At 39.8% G+C, this 24,135-nt stretch overlaps 1 protein-coding gene across 2 annotated transcripts; it reads right to left on the bottom strand.

Moving 5' to 3' along the window:
• Positions 1-57: 57 nt before the first annotated feature.
• Positions 58-4,006, bottom strand: LOC133887109 (uncharacterized). 2 transcript variants are annotated; one of them, XM_062327028.1, is made up of 4 exons: positions 3,843-4,006; positions 3,594-3,684; positions 1,685-1,877; positions 58-511 (listed from the first exon to the last, which is right to left on the bottom strand). In XM_062327028.1, exons 2-4 carry the CDS (start codon positions 3,645-3,647, stop codon positions 381-383), a joined length of 378 nt encoding a protein of 125 aa, XP_062183012.1. In that variant the 5' UTR covers positions 3,648-3,684; positions 3,843-4,006; the 3' UTR covers positions 58-380. The 2 variants fall into 2 exon arrangements, with proteins under 2 accessions (XP_062183012.1, XP_062183013.1); XM_062327029.1 differs by having other exon boundaries at positions 3,817-4,003.
• Between the last annotated feature and the right edge of the window lie 20,129 nt (positions 4,007-24,135).

Here is a 24,135-nt window from a genome sequence, read left to right on the forward strand (position 1 = left end):
AGTCTCAAGGCAAGCAATGGTGTCTTATATAACCAACCAAATCAGCGGCCAAGTCCATAGCCAAAAGCCCAAAGGAACTCGTAAAAGAGCAGATTTTCATGACAAATATTCTGCGCAAGTTTCAAAGAACATTCTTTAGGCTGGTGGGCTAGAAGGAACAGTAAACTGAGAACAACATCTGCACAACATATGTATGTTCTTGTCTACACATTACCATCTCAAATCCTCAACCATATATATAGAAAAAACAAATCAAGAAATACACACAGGTCACACTTGATGATTCTACAGCAAACAGCTTTCCAGACCATTGAGAACGAATACTATATGGTACAGTGGACCAGAAAGCCAGCGCAGTGAGGTGGCTGATGACAAGCCTGTTAAGCTTCCAGCTTCAGGGAGACGACTCGGGACTGCCGGTTCCGCTTGGCCACCCTCACAAACACGACCGATAGGCATGACGGCGCCCACCACGGCCTGCGGACTTCTTGCTCCCCTTTCAGGCAGGCAACTGGTGAAAAATGTTATTAGGAGTTAGACCAGGCAATTCAAGTAAACATTTTGAGATGTACACAATGAAAGACAGATAAGGAATATCAAATTGTCTCCAGATTCTAGGAGAGCAAAATACATGACAGTTAGGATTGTAAATATTTTTTATGCTATGTTAACATAGTTGGATCCTTTCCTACGTTTCCCGCTCAAAAATAATCTGAATGGCAACACTGTCAGACTTTTAAGCATTGGTATAAACAGTAGCTTTCACGGTACTTTCCTAGGAAATATTTGGTGAACAGATTTTATTTTATTTTATTGCTTCAGATACTATTATTGGTTACTGTTGGGCTGTGCTAAATGTACTGAGCTTCACACTGCATTCTGAAGACTAGAGCTCTAGAAAAATGAAAACAGATATGTGGCACTGTAATTATGATGCTTAAGTCATAACTGAACAGTGAAATGTCATGGTCATCTTAGATTCTATTTCTAGGTGACTGGGTTATGCTTAAATCAAATCATCTGTGCATGTGCAGGTGTTTGACAAGGAAAATCACGTTACTTACTGACATCATTGAGGACAATAGGAAACATGATATAATTGTATCATAAAGTTTGCCATGCACTAAAAGAAACTGTTTGCCTCATATTTCTACACCAAAACAGTATTTATATACTGATTAAGCTTCAGTTACAACATCACCAAAACAACAGCAAGAAATTTGTTTATGCCAAGTTTGCCAACTTGTGGTACAAGGTTGGCAAAAGGAGTTGCTCAATTAGAGCACACATTTCCCTACTACATGGCAGGAATGTCTTTGCTTCACGAATTATAAGCCTGATAACTGAGCTGTTTAGAACTTTACAGGATCATTTTCACTATTTCAATACCTCATTTGCCGAAGATAGAGAAGTACCGCTAGGAAAAAAATCATTTTTCTTAACTGCTTGACTCATGTCACATGCTATGCTAACTCAAAAGGCAACTGAAAAAAAAAACTCAAACTGTGATGGGCTAGGAAAGAAAATAATTTTTCTTAACTGCTTGACTCATGTCACATGCTATGCTAACTCAAAAGGAAACTGAAAAAAACCTCGAACTGTGATGGGCATCATATAACATAAATATGCATGTGTAAATTTTCTTGAAAGCTCAAGTGTAGAAGTAGGCAGCAGAAATTTGAACCTTTGATGCGCCTCAACTCTTTACAAAGTGTGATAAAATCTCCCCATTTCATATGACACCGTCTTATAAATCGAAGAATCTGCTCTGTAGTGAACATCGACAGGCTTTCTAGATACTCTCCATTGACACCATTTTCTTCAAATGCCTGGCGATAGCTTCCGAGATTTATTTCCTCCAACCATAAACCCACATCCTGCAGAGAACAATTGCGGCCCATATGCCAAAGAATTTAGCTCTATGTGTAAGAAATGCTCTATGCTGGTCTACTGTCAGAAGGAAAGCATAACCGTAGATCATTTGACACTTTGTACACATTATTTCACAGTCAATAGACTCAGAGTAGCTCCCTTATACAATGTTTAAACTCATTCGTATGAAACACATAAAAGGTGTAAGTTTGGAGGGCAGAAATAGCAACCGGCAAGTTCCATTGGAAACAAGATTTGGCAAAAATAAATGTTTAACGTATTTTGGGCACCACATAGAAGATTTTCATAAAAACACAAAAAAAATTGACAATGCCTAACGTTGCTACCTCAACCAGACATGCAATCATTTCCATCCTGTGCCTGTTTTCAATGTTAAACTTAAAATTTCCCTTTCTGATTATGCCTTTTGTAGTGTAAATAGTTCCCTTGTCAGTCGACAAAAGACATGATTATGCACTGCTTGCTAAATCATCTCCAGGTCAAGCAGCCTGATAGACTTTTGCAAAGTTGCAAAAGGAACAAATCAGTTCCCTTTTGTAGCTACAAGCCTAAGACATATTCAGTAGAACCATAAGACGCCAGTTTTGTCTGTCTGTCAGTCCATGTAGGTCATTTGTCATAGAAAAAGCTTGTTTCACTGGGAGGGCAGAACCAAAAAAAAATGGCATGCAGAGTCAAGCATGAAGTTCTGAGCATCAGGTCTAGCAGGTATCATCACTCATCAACAAGAAAATCAGTTCCAAGGTAAACAAAGCATATATTTTTGTCTGAATCAAAAGAACAGGCCCATTACTACCAACATTGCTTTTCCACAGATAACTAAAAAGCCAAATAGCTTAATATTTCAGGCTCTATTCAGCCAGGGCCTAAAGTGCCATCTTGCCGACAGACAAAATGGTAAATTAGATTCAGCACATGCATTTTCCCAACCCCTCCCCCCCTGCCCCCCTCTATTTATAGTTGTGTTAGTGTGTTACTGTTCTCAGCCAACAAGAATAGATAAATATGGAAGTCTTAAAGCAGTGTGGCGGTGCCTTTCATTTACCATAAAACTATTGCACATATCTGACTTTTCACTTATCTATAAGCAGAGAACCTACATTAACACATCTAAAGATGGAGAAGGAAACAGTCCATGCTCCACAAAAGAAAGTTCCGTGCCAGCATCCCAATTATGCCCATCGAGCAACAAAAAAAAAAAAAGATTTTCCCTTTAGCAGCACAGGTTGAGTAGCATAGTATGTGAAACTGCACACAGGAGTAAATTGTTCTCACAGCAAGTTAGTGAAGGAAGTTACAGAACGAATCCTACAAATTAATCAGCAAAAGTCATAGGAGGGGCGACTTCCGAAATTTGTATCCTACTAGTCACACAAATGTGACAACTGACTACATATAAGCAACAGAAAATTATGATCTCACCCAAAAAAAAAAATGTACCAATTGGAGGAAAGTAAAAGATAAGGGGAAAGGTACTCCAAGTACCACTGAATGAAGAATGACTCTCTCCGTCCCTTATTTGTTCAAGGGTTACTATCCAAAAAACAGTTCATATTACAATTTAATCCCCAGCACCCGAGTGTCCTAAATTCGCACGGAGAAATCAAACATGCATTTCGGCATCCAAACTAATGTTATACATGAAAAGAATAAAATATAGTTCACCAAAACTGAAACTAAGAACATAGAAGTAGCAGCACCTCCACAGTCCAGATGAAGAAATCCAGCGGCTCCGGCGACCGCCCCCGGCTCATCTCCGACTCCCTCCCCACCGGCAGCGAGGCCCTCCGCCTGCAAACAGATTACCCCCGCCCAGATCAAGAAACGGCTATCCCAAGAGGTCAGAACACCCCAATACTTCTCGAATTTGTTTTGAAAGAACACTCCAGCAAAGAAGACTCCATGGAAAAGATAAGAGAATACCGCTCCTGGATCAGAAAAGATGGAACCTTTTCAGTGCAGCCCGCTCGATCTCATCTGCCCGGGGAGTAAGGGGAGGCGTATCCGTGTGATGGTGCGCGCCGTGGAGCTGCGAGAGGTGGCGAGCACTGGCCGATCTTCTTTTTCTTTGTTCTTTTTTTGCTTTTTATTCTCCTTTTCTAAGGGAAGAGAGATAATGAGAACTGTAGACTGCAGGGTGATGTAGTGCTTCCCCATCGTTATGATTGAGACTTCTCACGTCTTTTTCCTTTCAGTTTAGCTATTTATTTTTTTGAGTGGTTATTTCTTTATTTATCAAATCTGCGTTCCTTATTACTTTGAGATTCATCGATTTTGCCGGGCCCGTGAAGCGCAGTGACACAATTGTTTTTTCGATAAACAGAAGATTTGGTTGATGTAGTTTGAGTTTTCGCTTGAATGATTCATACACATCCCATTTTTCCCCATCTGAGGATTCTATTTGGTTCCAAGAAAAGTATTTATTGTTTTAAGTACAAATCGGATTTATACACTCACACATATCATATCATAGCACATGCATAAACAAAATTAGAGACATAATAAATTTAATCCCAATAAATATGAACACCTATATCGAATCTAAAACTCGAACCCGGGCCCTAAACATAGTTATGCTCGGTCCGCAAGAAAAGACTTCATTTATTTCGACATTTGGATCAATTTGAAACTTTTAAGATCAGAAAAACTTCTCGGTCCTTGATCCAGAGTTATTATTATTAGAAGGTTCAATAACCATAACAAAATTTTAGTATGCCTTAATTTTGACACAACCTAGCTCCCAGCTTGCACAAGCAAAAAATATTGGATGCCTCTCGTACTTGGCTTGTTGCATTACTTGGGAAGGTACACTTTTGTTTTGATTTTCTACAAACACACATCCTACATTATCTAAACACATATGCTATGACTGCTAGCTAATTCCATTCTTAGAAGGATAAAAAGGATACTATATGAAGAAGGATTGCCTGATTGGGGACATTTGAAAAAGAGAAAACGAACAGAGGACACCTCGGATTATGAGAGGAAGGGGGACCAGAGCTTTGGAATTGGTTCTTCATGGTTTTTCTTTTTCTAACTCATTGGATCCTGAAATTGGTTCCATAAGGGGGGCCATGATCATGAGTACGTACGTCGAATTTGACCCAAGAACCCAACAATTTTTTTTCTAGAGAACTTTGATGCACAGCACTACAAAAAAATAGTTATATATATATAATACACGCATGTATGAAGTCGGTTAGCTAAATTAAAGAAGCTTTCCATGTATATATATTTACTCGGGAACATTGTTCCAAATTGTTTACTCGGGAACAGTGAGATTGGAATGTTTCGCGGGTGTTACTTCTGTTTATGCCTTACCGCACTAAAATCACATTTTATGTCCCTTCAGTAAAAATATGGTGATGTTTCGAGACGTACAAATTTGATTATCAATATCTCTATGGATATTTACACTGAGCACATGAGAATTACAAATGTAGATTTTTCCTAAAAAACTTTGTGGTATTACAATTTAACTCGATTTTATAAATATATTAAATTGGTATTTAGAAATGGAGACCATTTCATTGTCCAAAATGACAATTTTATACTCAACAATCACCCTCCAATCATTCATCGACAACATTGCAAGACTGCAAGTGCTTGCATCAAATGTGGACTTGTCATGTGCAGAACCTCCAATTAAATATGCAGGTACTAACATGTAAGATAAGCTGTCATGTAAGCAGAATGATAAGCTCAGGGTCCACTTGGAACTAATGAGTTTTATGGAATTTTTTTTCAAACAATGCACCGTATTTCCTATGAGTATCATTTGGTCCAAATAGGGCCTTAAGCTGCATGACAAATATCAGTGATGGCTGTAAGCAGAATGATAAGCTTTTATAACTTTTTTATTTCTTGCTCAAATATCAGTGATGGCTGTTAGTGCATCACTTTGGCTAAAAATTGCATGCACACTCAAAAGGAAGTAAATAGGACAAGGAAGAAATATTCGAGGTAGGCCAGTGATGCAACTCTTTTGCAAGACATGAATGATGATGACACATGCAAAGGTATGCCCATGTATGTCCAAATTCCTTTCAGCTCCAATGATGAAGACACAGAGACCATGACGTCGAGTTCCTTATGATATTTTAGCTAGGCTCGGGTTAAAAAGCATAAATTTTAGGAATCTCACGGGATATATGAAACGCTCACTCTCACCTGATGTAGGTATATATCCTACGAAATTCATGTGGGAACCGCGTGTTCTAAACATACTTTTGGGTTTGTCAATCAGCTTAATCTATCGTGCCCTAAAATATCAATGACAGCATAAACCCTAGTGGAAGGCTCAACTATTGTTGGCCGGGAACCGGATCCTCCAACTTTGCAAGGGCAAAGTCAGGGAAGAACAAATGATATGTGTCTATGTGAACAGGGATTTGCAATCGAATTCTTTAGCAAATTGTATTGTGCTTATATAATGTACGTAGTAAAAATACTATAGATATTGTATTGTGCTGATTTCATTTTGCATTTGATCGGGACCTCCCGTTTTCGATGGCATGGCTGAGAATTACTCAAAGTCAAGGTATTGTTGACGTTCTCCCTTGAAGTCAGATGATCTCGTTCTTATTGACCGAACTAGGGTTCGAACACAATATAATGCCTCATTGGTGCCTATGTTGTTGCTCTTTAGAGACCACATTGAGTGTGTACTAGCTTGGATACAGTTAGTCGGAATTTGGATGGTTGAGATAGAGTCGTTTATGTTCTCGTGCTTAATCTCAGCTATCATGTTAGCCAAGTTAGCAATAACATAGTGCTGTAGTGATTGACTTTTGTTTAGGAAAAAAAGAGACTCTGTCGGTGAATCAGGAATCAGAGTCCCCGAATCCCGAGGCTAGACTAGCAATCCGCCACGTGACACCTTCCCGCGGGGTTCATCTCCGCGAGGTACGAAAAGACTAAGTCCCGGGAGCGGGCGCTCGGGGCCATGAACAGTGGTCCCCGAGTACCCGGGTTCCCTGATGATCTGCGAAGACTAAGTGACCGGGAAGAGAGTGCTTGAGGAGGTGAACAGTGATCCCCGAGCACCTAAGTCCCCTAACGACCAGGAGAGCCGAGTACCGGGAAGAGAGTGCTCGAGGAGGTGAACAGTGACCCCCGAGCACCCGAGTACCCCGAGGACCCAAGGAAGGTAGTTCCAGGAGAGAGTGCTCGGGGCCGTGAACAGTGGCCCCGAGCACTCGGTTCCCCGAGGACCAAGAGAGGGCGTTCCCGGGAGAGAGTGCTCGGAGAGGTGAACAGTGACCCGAGCACTCGGTTCCTCGATGGCCCAAGAAGTCCTTCGTCGGTAGCCCCCACAGAGGTCCAGCGATGAGATGTCAGCCTGTGAAAGGCCCGATGCCGCATTTAAGAGCACGCGTGGCCTGTCACCTCCAACTGCTCCCGCCACGCTCGGTGTCAATCCCTGCCATATTCTGGCAGAAGGGCGTGGGGACATTTAATGCACGGGTCCCATCCCGCGTCATCTGGCGCGCCTCAGGATAGCATCGCAAGGCCCGAGGCGCTCCGTCTGCCGCCCTGCTGTTGCAGGCGTACAAGACCGAACGGGCACGCCGGGCCGCTCTGCGGCTGCCCGGTGGGCCCTCTCCACAGCGCCCGTTGCCAGCGCCATTATGACGACCAAAGACCGGGCGGGGGCGCGTTTTCAACCCCCCGTCACTTCGTACAGAGGTCATGATGACTGCCTTTCCATTTATGACACATTAGAACTCGTGCCCTCCCTTTCGGGGCACGCTACCGCCGGCGGGTATTTAAGGCAGCCGGCGGGCACGGACAAAGACGACCCCGAATCTGAGTGAACCCAGAACAGAGGAACGCCCGAACTCTCAAGCACTTGCTCAGAGACCGAAGAACATCTTCATACAAGCATAGAAGCTGAGACCACCAAGAACAAGGAGCCCGAGGCTCTAGGATAGACAGACATTCTTGTAACCAGCAACATCCCTGAGAGATATTTTCAGGACATTTATAGCTTTCACACAAGAGTAGGGTATTACGCTCAGTGCGGCCCGAACCTGTCTAAAAATTCTCCAGTGCATTTACTACGTTCTGCATCAGATCATTCCACCACACCTGTCATTGCATTTATATCCATTTATTTCTCCAGCAAACATATTCAGAATCATCCTCTGGCCAAATCTTAAAAAGGGATCCCTCAGAATCCCTGCAATAGAAGTTAACCCTCCGACAAACTCGATTATGTGTTGATCCATTGACGTCATTCTTCTCTCTGAAAGTAGAAATGCAACCAAGCACCAACGACATGTATTTCTAAGCGTGAGCTTTACAGAAATAATATATATAACTTTTTTATGCAAAATATTTATACACAGGCCATGCGCCTAAACTGTTGATATATCAGGCCTCACCGAAATATCAACCTAGCTTTTTTTTACGAAGGAACATATATTCTCTTATTTCCGTGCGCTATATATATTATATATATATATATATATATATATATATATATATATATATATATATATATATATATATATATATATATATATATATATATATATACAAATTCTAACAGCCTTGACGATCCCCCGGGGCCACGAGATTTTATCCATGCACCGAATAAACAAATAACCCATCCAATAACCTCCCTCGCTCACTCTCATGTATGTGTTACGTGGATTATACTATCACCAGCCAATCAGCTTGAATTGTGTTGTTGGACCTCGAGTTTTTTAAATAATATTATTTTATTAGAACCTTGTAAAAGTAATAGTTAAATTCAAAAAATTGCAAGAATATGTATCTATTGGTACGCGGAATATTGATAAGGTACATAATGGTACTCCGAAAATCGACAACTTACATAGCGCTGGGCTCGGGAACCTATCGGCATGCAGAATACCGACAGGTCATGGACTCGGCTAAATGTGGGTGCCACGTAAGTTTTGCGTGGAGCATAGTTGCCTGTCGGTATTCGGAATGCCGACAGGTGACGCGTTATGGCCTGTCGGCACGCGGAATGCCGACAGGTGCCGCGTTAGGTATGTCGGCATTCCGCGTGCCGACAAGCTTTTATATATTCCACGGACGCTAATTTCTCTCCCACGCGCGACCATACACAGAGCGGGCGGTGACGAGTGACGACGGCAAGCGTCGACGACGAGCGGGTGGCGCGGAGCGGCATGTGACGGGTGGCGGCGTGCGGTGGCGGTGGCCGACGGGCAGCGGCAGCCGGTAAGCGGGCAGCTTTGGGCGGCGAGCAGAGCGGCGCCGATAAGTGTTTTTCTTTTTTAAAAAAATAGTTAGAATTTGTTAGAAATTTAGGATTAGTTAAGAAGTAGATGTAGTTAGAAAAATGAGGAGTAGTTGGAAAATTATATAAAAAAAATAGGAGTAGTAGAAAAACCGTAGGTGATTTACGAAAAATAGTAGAAATTAGTTAGAAATTAGGAATAGTTAGAAAAATTAGTAGTACCTGTAGGAAAATGGTTAGAGAATATTAGAGAAATATCTAGTAGAGTAGATAATTTAGAAAAATAAGGATATAAGATATATAATAGAGTAGGTAGAAATTATAGTATAGTTAGTTAGGAAATGTAGAATAGTTAGAAAAGTTCAAATATTTCGGTAATATAGAGTTAAAATAGGTTATTTAATATAATTTGAAAATTGGATATTATTAAATGTATATATTTTTTGTCATTGTAGGAATTTTACATTTGAATTGTTGTGGATTTTCGTAGAATTGTATTTAGAATGGAAGGGGGAAATGTGATTCATTTAAAATTTAGAGCGGAAAAATTTAGATAGGTGTAGAATAGATAATGTAGCATAGAGCATATATAGTTAGGAATTTTGCAATAGTTAGATATTCTAGACTAGTTTGAAGTTGAATTGTTATGAATATGTAGTATAAATATTATATACCTATAGGATATTTAGAATAGAAATGGAATAATTTTTTTGACAGCAATATATATTTAGAATGGTATAGTGTGAACTAAAAGAGTATGTTAACGGTGATATTTGATGGTTATGTAGAATACAAGTGATGAGGTTAAATAGATTTTGTGATCGTAGCTGTTGTATATTGATTACAATTATTTAACCTGACGGAGTATATTATGTTTGTTGAATCAGGTATGTCGACGATAGTGGGGTTCAGGGTTTTTTATGGCCCTCAATATATCATGCATTATGACAGTGGGGTGGATCTGAGTAACTTTCAGCATGTGGACACCGAATTGCATAGTTCGAGAGAGATTTGGTAGTCCCAAGTATTAGATTGGTTGTATAATCTGCTGCAACCTAGTCTGGCACATCAACGGTTGATGATGAAGGTTCTATTTCCTAGACGTCGAGAAACCGACTGACAGTGGGAGCTCTTGGAGGATACATGTTCGAAGCAATGGTAGCAATTTGTGTCACTAGGGTTGAGACAGGGTTTTTTCCTAGTGTATCCTTGTAGAAGCGAGCAATGTTAGGTCCATAGAAGCCGGGCCTAGCACCGTAGAAGTTGTTGGTGAAAATATTGTCCATGAGGAGGTGTAGGAGAGTGTGGTTCCGAGGTACCCCTGCAGATTAGTATACTAGTTGAGCTACAGACTGCAAGAGAAGAACATAACGATGGGGAAGAAAATCAGGCCGCGATGTATGCTGATCAATGAGAGCGGGACGAGGCACTAGTGGACCAGATGGAGGTAGATAACGACGAGTTCCGCACATTTGTGGACTCAGGTGCAGGTATCCCAAAAGAATGGACAAATTTTGCTTTGGAGAAGTTGACGGTGAATGATGGACATGAGTCGGCATGGGAGTATGATTCCATCGTGGTGACCAAAGTTCAGATATTTCATGACAATGTCCATCTGCAGTATGCAGTGAAGAGATGGTGTTTCTCGGAGGCGAGGGAGTTCAAGGTGGTAATATCTAATCCTCGGACATACGACGTAAAATGTTTAGCTGAAGGTTGCACTTGACGAGTTCATGGATTCTTGCCGAGGTGTAACACGGTATGGTTAGCGTCTATTATTGAGCCACATACTTGCAACTTGAGCCGACCTCTGCGTGCGCACAGGAACATGAGTGCTGATTATGTTGCAAATATGATTTACCCAGAGATGGTGAAGAAGACTAGTATGTCTCCGTTTGGAGTTATGCATGCTATCAACATCAGATTTGGGTATGAGATTTGATATGACATGGCATGGAGAGCGAAACAGAAAGTATTAGAGAAGAGGTTTGACATATATAAGGACTCATACCATAACTTACCTTCACTGCTAGAGGTTATTCAGAGCAGGAACTTGGACACCTGCATTGCTACTCATGATTTTGTCAATCCGGATGGAGATCGAGTCCTTCAGCGGGCATTCTGATCGTTTGGCTGTATGATCAAGGCATTCCGACATTGCCGACCGGTGATGTCCGTGGACGGGACATTCCTCATAGGTAAATACAAGGGGCAGATACTCACAGCTATCAGGGTTGATGGTGAGAACCAGGTTGTGCCTTCGGCTTTTTCATTCGTCGAACGCGAGTCTACGAATAGTTGGTTGTGGTTCTTGCAGTGGGTTCAGAGAGGTGTTGTTGGTAACATGTCTGACGTGTGTGTACTCCACGATCATCATGTAGGGTTGTTGAATACTATCAACACGTTGCAGAGTAGTGTGAGCGAGGTACTGTTGTGGCCAGATTTGCATAGCCGTTGGTGCGTGTGGCATCTCGGAGCAAACTTCTACAAACAATTCAGGAGCAAGTGGTTGATGGATCTATTTAAGAAGTTGTGCAAATAGAATCAAAGGAGAAAGTTTGATGCACTGTGGAAAGAGCTGGACAAACTAACTGGTAAGCACATGGATGAAGTTTTGAAGAAGCCATTTGTACGGTGGGAGGAGGAGTTTGAGGGCCTTGAGCCTTTACCACTTGGGCCGCAGAGTGTGACCAGGAGAAGGAAGGGTGAAAGGAGGGTTAAGTGTTTCTCTAACTGGATCAGACATGAACCACTGGAAAAATGGGCACTCATTGCATATACTGATGGTTCACATTATGGAATTATAACAACTAACCTCTCTGAGGTTTACAATTGGGTAATGAAGGGGAATAGGTCACTGCCATTAGTGGCAATTGTGGAGGGAGACACTCGTGGAACGCAGCAGTATCTCCAAGAGTGTTACAGTAAGGCCGTGCTACATATGGGCAACACACAAAGGGTGTACACGGAGAAGATAACGTCTTACATGGAAGAGAAGAGCAGGAAGGGCCAGTCACACAGAGTTCATATTGTTGGTAACCATTAGTACGTCTTCGAGGTGATGTTGTGTGACTAGGGCGAACTGGGTATTGAAAGGTAGAAAATTACAATGGAATGCAGGTTGTGGCCAGTGAACAACAAGTGTGAGTGCACTTGCAACAAGCCATCACTGATGCATTTGCCTTGCTCTCATGTGCTAACTTGTTGCACGAAGGGTAGCATTGAGTTGGATTATTTTGTGTCACCGTACTACCGCAAGGAAGTTGTAGAAAGTACTTGGTCCGACGAGTTGCTTGGGTGACGGGCGGTGTAGGACTTCACGAAGCCGCTTGAAAATGGTCTGTATTAGATTCTAGATTCAAACGACAAGCTCAACACAAAGGGGAGACACAAGACTCAGCATATTAGGAATGATATGGATGATGACGAGGGAGCATGTGCCCGCAAGGAGTGCCTGGTATGAGGAGATCCGCATTCGAGGGGGCAGTGCGAGCAGTATCCGGTAGACATTCTGGCGTCAGGCGAGAAGGTTAGGTGTGTCCCGGTATGCCAGCCAAAGAAGAAGAAAAATCCTTCGAATGGTACTATTATTTGAAGCAAGGAGTGACTGTTTCCATGTTATATTACTAATTAGATGGTGCTCTATGTTTGTAATATTCATCTGTCTATGTGTTAAAGCCTTGTAATATTGGCATATTATTGTATTACGTAATATTCAGACAACGTGAGTATGTGTTGTAATATGTGGAGCATGTTGCATTATGTACTATTCGGAGTTACTAGACAGCCTGAGTATGTGATGTTATATGTGGACCTTGTAAAATTTGGACTATGTTGTATTACGTTTTATTCAGAGTACCTGATAACCTTTGCATTTGGTATAATATTTAGACCATGTTGTAATATTTGGATTGTTTATGTTATGTTATATTCAGACTAACTTACTCTTTGTTGTAATGTTGCCAACTTTTGTACGTACTCAAAATTCGTTGCACATAATGTGTTGTACTATATGATGTTTTCGAACAACCTGCTACGTTTCTCCTCATATTGTATTTCATTTATGTATTATTCTTTATCTTTTATTTCTCTCGAGTTCAATTTTTATTTTGCATATTCTGTGCTGCATTACTATGTGCTTGTCATATTCATTATGTTATGCAGTACAACCTTCTTTGCTTTTAGGTATGGAGCTCATCGACCCTGTGATCGATGCGACCCATCGGACACACTTGGACGGCACCGAGCTATACCTGGCCTTGCACAGGTTTGACCAGTGTTGGATCCCGAGGTAATAACTTTGTTCATTGTCACGTCCCACAATGTTAATTCCATAATTAAGTGTGCATAATCATCACAACGATATGTTTATGCATATTTGGTTATTAAATTGAGTAAGCATGTTTCAAAAGTACTTGGAGATAGTTTAGAGCTCTTTAGAAAACCCCAAATGCCTTGGAGATAAAGAAGAATAGAAAAGGGGAATAGAGTCAAGTTTTCAGTACAGGACCACTCTCACGGTCTGACTCAGCATACTAGCGGTTTGGCCGCCCAATCTTGCGGTCTGACCTCCACTATCTAGAACTGCCACTTAAGCCATCGACCAAACTCTTATCCGCTCAACCACCCACTCGGTCATTCCCCATCCAAGTGAGAGAGAGGGAGAGAGAGAAAGGAGAAAGAAGGGAGAGAGAGGAGGAGGGAGAGGAGATCCTCCACCTGTGTAAAGTACACATAAATTCATTTTGGATCCGCTTGAGCCAACTATTCAAATGTTCATTTGAAGGCTCAAGCTATTTATAGTTTTCTGGACAGGAACAACTAAACTATAAAAGGTTTTCCTAAACCTTTAACAGAGGCTGGAGATCGAAGGAGGAGATCATCCACGAGTCCCCCATGTCATCCCCAAGCTCGTCCCCAAGCTTCTTCGTCGCTGGAGCAAGCCCCAAGCCGAAGGAGAGAGGAGAGCTCCACCTCGACCACCACGACCATGATGACGTCTGGAGATCAACGGAGACAGCTTCCCCGAGCTTCCCAAAGTCTTCCCCAAGCTCCTCCCCATCGTCGTTCCCACTGGAGAGGCCCAATCTCCAAATCGAAGCCTCGTCGGAGCCGGCCAACCATCAAGCGAGCTTCCCGACACCGAGGTGAAGCTTCCCAACCCTTTTCCCCTTTGTTTCCCTTAGTTTTTCCCCGCACTTCATAGTTGTAGGTCAAGCTCAACCCTAGCTTAGGTCCCATCCACGGGGTTTTACGAGTTTGGCCCTGTGCGAGCCACCCAAACCTTTCTAGAAATGTTCCCCTAGTTCCTTAGAACGTTTCAGTACCCTTCATGCTCAAAGACATCGCCGGAGCCTTCACCGGCGACCTCACCAAAGTGGCACTACCCCTTCCTAGCGGTTTGTCCGCCACTTGGCCAGTCTGATCACCAGTTGTAGTTCGGAGTGTTCAATTGAACTCCACAATTAGGTGTCAGGTCGACATATGGCCGGTCTGACGGCCGAACCACACGGTCTGACCGCTGGCCGGTCCGGTCTGACTGCCAGTGCCAAACCTTTCTGTCCGCCCATGATTTGACCGCCAGGCCACTTAGAAAACCTACCAGTCTGACCACCACCCTTTCCAAGATTCCGATCGCCGTTATACCCCGGTCTGACCGCGAACTTCAAGTTGTTGGTTGCAGGGTAGAAAAATATATGTGGTTAAGTATAGGTGCTCACACATAGGTGTTAAGGTTGCTTACGCATATGAATTTATATAACCTTGTGGCATATTGCTTGCTAATAGCTCAATTGCATAATCTTTAGAGTCGGGTTACTATATATACCCAATATAGATTAAGTCTTGTGAATACCTTCGTACCTACGATGCTCTTTCAGAATTTAAGTAAGGAAAGGTAGTTGTCGGCTACTTCATGTATGCCGATGCTGGCGGCGGGCAAGAGTAGTGATGTCTACTCGTGTGGCGTGCTTTTGGGTGGAGCCTAAGGGCATATGACCTCACCTAATTGTTGTTGTTCATAGGTGTTACTTTTTCGCTGCAAAGTTTCTCTGTAAACTGTTGTAAATTGTATTAACTCTAATGCTTATAATATAATATTAATTACTCGCTCTTTTTTAAGCTTTGTTGTGATGTTATGTTGGAAATGCATGTGTTCCGATTTTGGGCACAAAACACGTGCCAGGACTATCGGGATGGTATTCTGGCTAATCATTGTAATCATGATTATGTAAATAATTGACTTACTGATTCATTAGAATATTGTTTGTACGATTCTTCACAGCGTGATATCAGAGCTTAGTTTAATAAAATAGCCTAAAAACACTTAAGCCATGGGTTAGGATGGTAACAAATCTACTAAAGCAACCCACTGAAGTTTCTTTTTGCCTCTTCTTGCTAATATGTATAGACTTGCTATATCATACCCTTAACTGTAATGTGCGGTTGTTTTTTGCATTTAAGTTATTTGTTTCCTTATATGATTTCTTTATAAATCATGTTGCATCGACAAAAAAAGGGTAAGGAACACATCCCGATGGCGGTAAATATTAGGGACTCAAGCAGTGCGAGGCAGAGGCCTGGTGTGTCTCGTACGGTGATGATACGGGTAGTGAATATGTTGGCAATAACGTATGAACATCCACCATACGATGGTAGTTATGTTCGTCTACCCATGTGACGCTTACATGGGGTGTCCTGTAAGGCAATGGTATAGGAAGTGAATATGTTAGCAACAACGTATGAAATGTCGCTTGTGCGGCGAGATGCACAAGCACCGTTTGTGCGAGAAGTAAAAGTTAGCATGAAGGGTGACGATTGGTAGTCATTGTATATATGAATGCCTGTGATCTAGATGTTTGTTGCAGAGTGATGCGCTCAAGAAAGAAACGTGTTGTGAGTTGTGAGCTAGGCTACGTTTTCACACATCTTGCACTACATTTTGGATCGTGCATTCTACCCATTATATGATACCTTATCATGCATCACTTGTTGGGATCCGGGTAACGCCGTTTTGTGAAGTCGGAGATTGACCATCCGCCTTTTTTTCATTTTATCATCTCAAACAGGATGAGAACCCGCCGTGGTGCCCAAAAAGACAATCCGGAGGGTTTGAATACCCGTGATGGAGAGCCACCTCCGCCATCACCCATGGCGAAGATGTTAGACCTTCTCAAGGTCATCGCTCAGAACACAGCCCATCCTATTGGGGGTGGAGCCGACCTGCATGGAGGTTTCTTTGAGTTTCTCTGCACTCAACCTCCTATCTTCACCCGCGTCGAAGATCCCAGTGACATTGATGATTGGCTTCGAATAATTGAGCAGAAGCTTGCGCTCATAGGGTGTGACGATCATGATAAGGTCTGATATGCCACCCATCAGCTTTAAGGCACAGCCGGAACTTAACGCGAGGGAGGCTTACGAACACCGTGAGTACGAGCAACATCAGGAGGAACGACGGATGAAGCAGCAAGAGGAGAAGCGCATTAGGACGGCCGCAAAGGAGCATGCCGCGGCTGAAGCACGTGAAGTAGAGAGGGAAAGGAAGCGGGAGAGGGCCCGTCGCGTTAAGGCGCAGTGTCCCGATGCCCTGAGAAATAGCAAATATTCTAGGTGCACTCAATAGAGAGCATCCATTGTAACCCAGCATATTTTCATTTTTTTAAGACATGTTAGAATTAGTAGCGATATGCTATATGTTAGTCTTTAGACGTACCGTACGTGCCAACATTTGTTATCGTCATCTCTTTATGGTTATCAGCGTATGTAACCTCTATATCGGATTCTATGATAATTGTGATTCACAATTATTATTGTTCACAAAATTAGATTGGGAGTTCGCAAAATTAGATTTTGTCCTCCCAATGTTACTTCATTAAAAAATTACTTATACAAATTTAGATCAACTAAATAAATAGATGTCGACAAAATCACATCGAACCAAAATTAGTAAAAAATAAACCACTTCAAGATGTCATTAGCTCAGCCTCATTACAAAACATCTGCGCACCTCATTGCCTCAGCCTCTATGTAGCCGTAGTTGCTATTTTTGAACGAGTGTGACTTCTTCTATAGGATATACACTGAGTTCTCACCGTGCCTCATTAATATTTCCTAAATTTATATTAAAAAAAATAGACGTAACCTGTTGGCACGTGTAATACTGACAAATCTGTTAGTATTCTTATTATCGACATGCCTGTCGGTATTCCACGTGCGGACAAGCTTGTCGGCTATCAGTGAACCGGCACCTATATCAACTTGTCTGAACTCTGGAGTATAAACTAGTGGTAAATATAACCAAGTTGATTTACGAGGGCTGCAAAATGGAGGGCACGGCAGCCGGTACGTAGGCCATTTGGCCAAAAAATGGCAAACTAGCTAGTTTCCTGAACCTGTTACGAGCGCTATTGTACAATGTGACACTAGTCTAAGCAAAAAATAACAATTTTCTTTACATAAAGAGGAAACGGAATCGATATTTTTTTAGGGCAAAGATGAAAGGAAATTAAGTGATGCTCCTTTGTGTCAATTGTAGGCCACAGATGATACAACCAGGAGTGAAGCCCGTACGGGATAGAAATCGTCCCAGCCCGATCAATCAAATTCCTACATCTCTTTCTTTCTTTCTTTTTTATTTCTCCTTTTGCCTTTAAATGGGCGGAGATTATGCCAGGCCAACAGGGGTCGTGCCCCCCTGGCCTTTTTGTCAAAAAAATATTTAACATAGGATATGCAGCAATGTGGTCTAATTTTATTTAGGTTAGAGTTCACTTATTCTAGCTATTTATGAACAAGCGTTGCTATCTACGGAACAAGATGGAAAATAACTTTCTTATGAATAGTTTGCCAGTACATATTAATGATCAAATTATAGATAAGTATAGCTATTAAAATATAATGAATGACTTCAAGGATAAAAGTCGTTAAAGAGCTAATATGCAGTGGCTATAGATCATGTCTGGTTGTAATTTTGATATATATATATATATATATATATATATATATATATATATATATATATATATATTACTGATTTTTATAGTTATTATAATCTATTAATCTCACTCGAATATGTATTTTGAACCAAGTACAGGAAATTATGACTATAAATTGTGCCATATATTAGTTTAATGGTTAGTACTTGAACATTTTCGAATTTGCTTTGTTTTTAACCCTGAATTTTGATGAAGCTCCGTCACTGATTTGGTGAGACTATGCTGTTGGCGAGGTTGGTTAGGTCATACATAGCCATATCGTTGGATCGATGGCGATTGATACTTGAATTTTCTTGCCTGTCAACGTCATTAGTCCCAGCCCAAAGTTCAAATGTAGCTGACTAATGATGGTACAGCAATAATGTCCCCTGTAATCCTGTTTACTGAAGCACGCATTACTCTTAGTTTTATATGTCCTTGTTTTTTCTACCTAGCTAGAGACTAGATGGGCTCAAAACAGATACATGGCTTTTATGTTCGAAAGAAAGAAAAATATATGTTTTTTATAACCTGGATCGGCAAACCAAAGAGCAGGAATTTACGGGGATTATATATATTAGCTAGGTTATGTATCACAAACTTAGTAAAAAAGAAACTTAGTAGAATTTGAGAGCCAAGTATTTGTTTAGTTGGTAAGTGGATGTGGCTGTATTTTTTACTTATTAGATATTAAATCTTATATTTACTTCTTGTGTATCTTATCCAGACAGAAATTTCTTTTAGTAATAAATGGCGTACCTGTCGATACTGAGACTTATGTGATGACTTCATCAATCTTCAAATTTCGTATTTCCTTTCTTCAGTAGGTATTGCGTGAGTGCGTGTGTGTGATGATATGAGTGTATTTGTGTGCCTGCGTGTTGTACTGGGTTTAAAAAAACTTAGTAGAATTTCACTACCACATATAATTCGCGTAAATGTTCATGCACTGGGCGGTTGACAGATGGATGGATACATGAGTCGTTCATGGTACTATAACCACACAATACGGACTACACCATTTAAAACGCGCAAGTTTGACAGGAACTTTTTTGTAGGATTTTTTTTGTAAGATTCACGCGTTTCCAATTTTCGGTAGGTGTTGGAAATGAAATAACAAACGTCGTTAATTAGCAGTACGTGGTGAACAGACTAAAAATACTGCGAATTAAATGTTGGCTAATTTAATTACTTGGAGCAAGAGTGACACGTAAGCAAGGTTGCATACTTTGCATGCCTCTGGCATGAAAAACAGGAAGAGAGAAATTCAAATTGGCCCCTCCATAGTCAACGCGTGGATACTTCTAAATATAAGGCATCTACTTTTCCTAATCTATATGAAAATTATCAAACACACAAAAGTACATATTACATGTGGGGTACACTAAACATTCCTTGTTGTGTTGGTGAATTATGCCCACTGTTTTAAGGAGAATTAGTCAAATAAGAAATAATGTATTGAGAGATGATGTGGCGCTTTGAACAAATAACATGGTCAATATTGGGGCCAGCTATGGGACTATCTAGAAAAAACACAACAGATATGAGCCAAATGAAGCAAAGTTGGCACTGGCATATTCTTGCGATTTTATTTCAGCACCTTCTTTCCTGTTTTAAGAAAACAAAATTGCAATCTTATGTCTATGCTAATATAAAAGCAGGAGCTCAAATTTATCACTTTGGCCCCTATGCTTGCTTTGTACAACCAATCCCAACAATTTACGCACTTAATTGTGTGATTTCTCTATTCCATGTTAATGCCATCGATTTAAAGTGTAGTAATATCCTTTAATACCTCATCCAAATAAATGCTATCATGCAATTTTTATATCGTTTCATCGATCATAATATATTAATCATCTGTTAAACCTTACATGCTGAGCAAGAGCAACAACTTAACAAAGTCATCTCTAAATGCATCAAATTGTGACTTGTGAAGCCTAGTATATATGTATGATTCTGTGTACATTGTACCATTTGCTTCTAGCAGTTATATATAAAAAACATTTTCTATACTCTCAGTGTACATACTCCACCTAATGGGTGTTGAGAAAGAAATATGTATATCTTAAAAAAATATTTCACTTATAAAAAATATATACATCTCAAAAATTAGTATATATATCTCAGAAATTAGTATATACTTAAGTTATAATGGAATCAATTATTGATCGAGTCCGAAGTATGTACTCTCGAAAGTACAGACTAATTTTCCTATACACATAAAAACATAGCATTCTCTAGATTAATCTTCTATAGCAACTTCTCTCTAGATCGAAAATTCTTTAAACCAGGTACTTTAAAAATTTATCTTTTATAATACTATTACAACATCTCCTAACACTATTACAATATTCTATATTTTTTATCTCCAACAGATACTTTATTTCCTACCTCCTATTACTTTTTTCTCCCTCTAAATCTACCGTCATCTGCTGTAAACAATGAGAAAGGAAAAAGTACCACAAATTTAAATACCTCACCCCTCCCGCATCACTGCAGCACTGAGGCTCTACTGGAACTGTAGCATTGGCGCACAGGAATACGGCTGGGGATGGAGGCTCTGCTCGAGTCAGCCTTATGCAGTAAAGCCATGAACTTCTCCAAGAAGCCATTGGAAAGGCCACCATGCAGTGTGGCATGAGTGTTCCTTTTTCCCCTCCTCCAATCAGAAAATTAGGACAATCCCTAAAGTACAAAATTAGCAGACCACCTGCTGCTAGGCCTATGCATGAAGTAGTTCTGATTTATTTTTGTGTAAAAATTGGTTTAAGTCACAATCCTAAAGATTAGCTAGATTACCTAGCTAGTCTTAGTTTATAGTATAGATGCCATCAAATAGCTAAGCCCTTAATTGGCATAGAACTTTGTAAAATATATATGCACCTCTACATCTCAAGGGAAAAAAGAAAAAATATTGATATTATGGTCATAAAAATGATATTAATTTGTAGGTATAATGTTGTTCCATTTGTATAAAAAAAATAAAATCGTGCATGCTTGATGGAAACAATATTATTTGAAGGCGGAACTACAAAAACAATCAGTTTAGCTTACCTAACTGAATTGTATGAATTTTAAGATGTACTATTTTATTTACACAATAGTACATATGTAGCCGTTTTTTGGAAAAAAAAAATATGTAGCCATTTTTTTATTTCTAGTAGAAAATTCGTATGTTCCCATGTAGGTGACCTTAATAAGACGCGCTAGCAATAGGTTTGGCTGTATCATTAACCTCCACATGGTAATGGTGTCATGCTGCCCCTTTGAAATAACCAAAATGCCCACATTGCATTCAACGATTTAACCTTTATTTTACACCAAAATACAGAAACATAAAACATGAGAAAACACAATGGATAATCCAATGTTGCAATATATCCAAAGTGACCTATGATAAGGGAAACAATAAATCGGTACAATTTCTACATCATTTTCCATTCTAGTAAAATCATAGAGTTTGGTAACAGACTCCCCCCCCCCCCCCGCAAAAAAAAAACCTATATACCAATCATTTACTACTTTTGAAAAGTAAAAAGAATTGTATGCCGCTGGTTTGTAATCACTTGTGTATGTAGTATTCAAAATTTCAAATTAGGCAATTTATTTGCCGGCTTACATTACAATTCATAAATACATAAAAAAGAAGCTTTAGGGGATAAGATGTCATAACACCATAGTAGCACGCACTACTACAGAAATAATTTTCAGATGCAGATGGTTATCCATTTACAGAGACGTTTAGTCACCCGCCTCTAGTCGAAGTCACATGGAAATGGATGATTTCCATATACGCAAAAGAGACCACATGTTGAAACCCATTACTAAAGACGTTTCACTTAAAGAACCACATATGGTAGTCGGTTCCCGAATCGATTTTTTTTTGCCTGACTAGGAATCCCTCGTGGTCACAAGTCACAAGATTTTTCGTGCAAAAAAATACGTGCATGCATGGTCTATGGCACTTGAACCTAAGGACCTCAGAGCTCACGTAATACATTCTTATCATCCCACTACAGAAGTACTAGTGATACTAATGGCATATGCAATCTTTTTTATCTTTTATGTTTGAAACTTCAAATGATTATTTGCATATCTAAATTACTTCAAATGAAAAAAAAACTTCAACTACAAAGTTATAGATCTCATCGAGGACTACAATTTTTATATAAAGTTTATCCATATCTAACTTCTTATGAAAAAAAATATGAATTTTTTAGATAAACTGTCAACTATTATCATAGATGGCTAATTATATGGCTCACCTACGATAATCATCCCATTATCAGAGACGGGTCATATAAGGAATCACCTCTAGAAATGACCTTTTACACAAACAGATTTTTATATCGCCCACCTCTAGAAATTGTACCATTACCACATGCGCTTGTCGTAAGCAGTCACATGTGGAACCGCAGGCCCCCCGCTAACTGCTCAAGTGATTTATCATATGAGCCGTATGTGAAAAGACATTTTGAGTGGCTCGAAAAATAATTTTTTATAGTGACATCTGAGGACACCCAAATTAAGTAAATGAGGATGTGTATGTATGAAATTTATAGTAATAGATTCCATACTATATAAGCTACGAGAAACTCATAATTCTTGTCAAGTGTCGCAGGATCGTGGTGGCATATGTAGATCCAATCATATGAAAAGACGAGAGACCGATATGAAAACAGTTTTCTAAAAAAATGAATATCAAAATGTTGTAGAGAGCAAGTTGCACATTCCACGGTTTTTCTAGTTAAATAGAGAACACTGGCTTTTGGTTTTGTTTTTGTTTGGTTTTGTTAAGAAATATTTCAATTTACTAGTGGTTGTTGTCTGAATGTATCATAGGCAAGGATACAAAATACTACAAAATGTTAAGTGTATGCTTAGGCACGAAATACATGAAAGGAAGGGAAGTTCAAATTCATACATGTAGGGGAGGTAGTACCCAATGCCTAAAGAACACTTATGAACAACGTACATACTTCTAAAATGTTTACATTCAAAATAATCCGATAGAGTACCAAAGATAGGTTATTAGCACAACTCATTACCTCGCACCATTTTGTTGATGATGTGGCCAGTTTTATATAAGATAAAATCTATGTTAAAATTTTAATGTATGCACCTTTTTCAAAATTTGAGAATTTTATTCAAGTGGCACCACCTACGAAATAGTAAGAGTCAACAATATAGAACTAACTCCTATTAGTTCAGATTTGTATTTTGTTGAAAGGTCTACCATCAACTATAATTATTCAATTTATACTATAGGAGTAGCACCATGCCTTGTTGCCACAAGAAAAGTGATGGTTTTGAAGTTTACATGAAAACAACCATGGATGTAGGTACACCATAATGACACGCTATGCTACACGGAGAATGTGAGATGAGGAGGTGGAACACATGAGCATGTAACAAACTTCTTAGCTCGAGGAGATGACGTTAGCGACAGTACAAACCATTTCGTTATGGAAGAAAATATTTCATATCTCACGAGAAGAGTGTATACAGTTACGATAATCATATTTCACGAGAAGAAGTGTACGTTAGGGAGGAGCCTAAAAAAGTGTGTTGGATTCACTTTTTCCTGAGATGAGGAAATGAATTATTAATTATTTGATTTTACTACAAAAGAGAACAAAGAAGATAAGGAAATTCCGGAACTCATACCATATAGTAGAACTGATAAAAAGGTAACTCGCCTCATTATTTGAAAAATACAGATGTGCATCCTTCTCCCAAGTATTTTTTTACTAATGTATAAAAGAATCCATAGCAAAAAAAAAAAAAAAACTAAAAGAATGAGTTTAGAATTTCATATAAAACAGTTCTATTTCATTAACATTAGAAAACAAATCTCAGCGTTACAAACAAGACCTGAATCCATGATTGATTTTTTCCAGTTGAAATTTCTTTCACAATGTACAAATACATTTCTGAAATGTATATTATTATATACTACAATACATGATTCATAATATGACCCGATCAAATGAAAAGATCCTGCAGGAGTAAATGTGTGAATTTTACAAGCGT

Source organism: Phragmites australis, chromosome 12 (assembly GCF_958298935.1).
Source record: "Phragmites australis chromosome 12, lpPhrAust1.1, whole genome shotgun sequence".
Taxonomy (NCBI): Eukaryota; Viridiplantae; Streptophyta; class Magnoliopsida; order Poales; family Poaceae; genus Phragmites; species Phragmites australis.

Excerpts from the sequence above, each read along its gene's own strand:
- LOC133887109 (XM_062327028.1), bottom strand. The coding sequence starts at position 3,647 with ATGAGCCGGGGGCGGTCGCCGGAGCCGCTGGATTTCTTCATCTGGACT. Across the intron at positions 1,878-3,593 it reads TCTTCATCTGGACTGTGGAG|GATGTGGGTTTATGGTTGGA; the intron begins GTGCTGCTACTT and ends TGTTCTCTGCAG. Across the intron at positions 512-1,684 it reads AGAGTTGAGGCGCATCAAAG|TTGCCTGCCTGAAAGGGGAG; the intron begins GTTCAAATTTCT and ends ATTTTTCACCAG.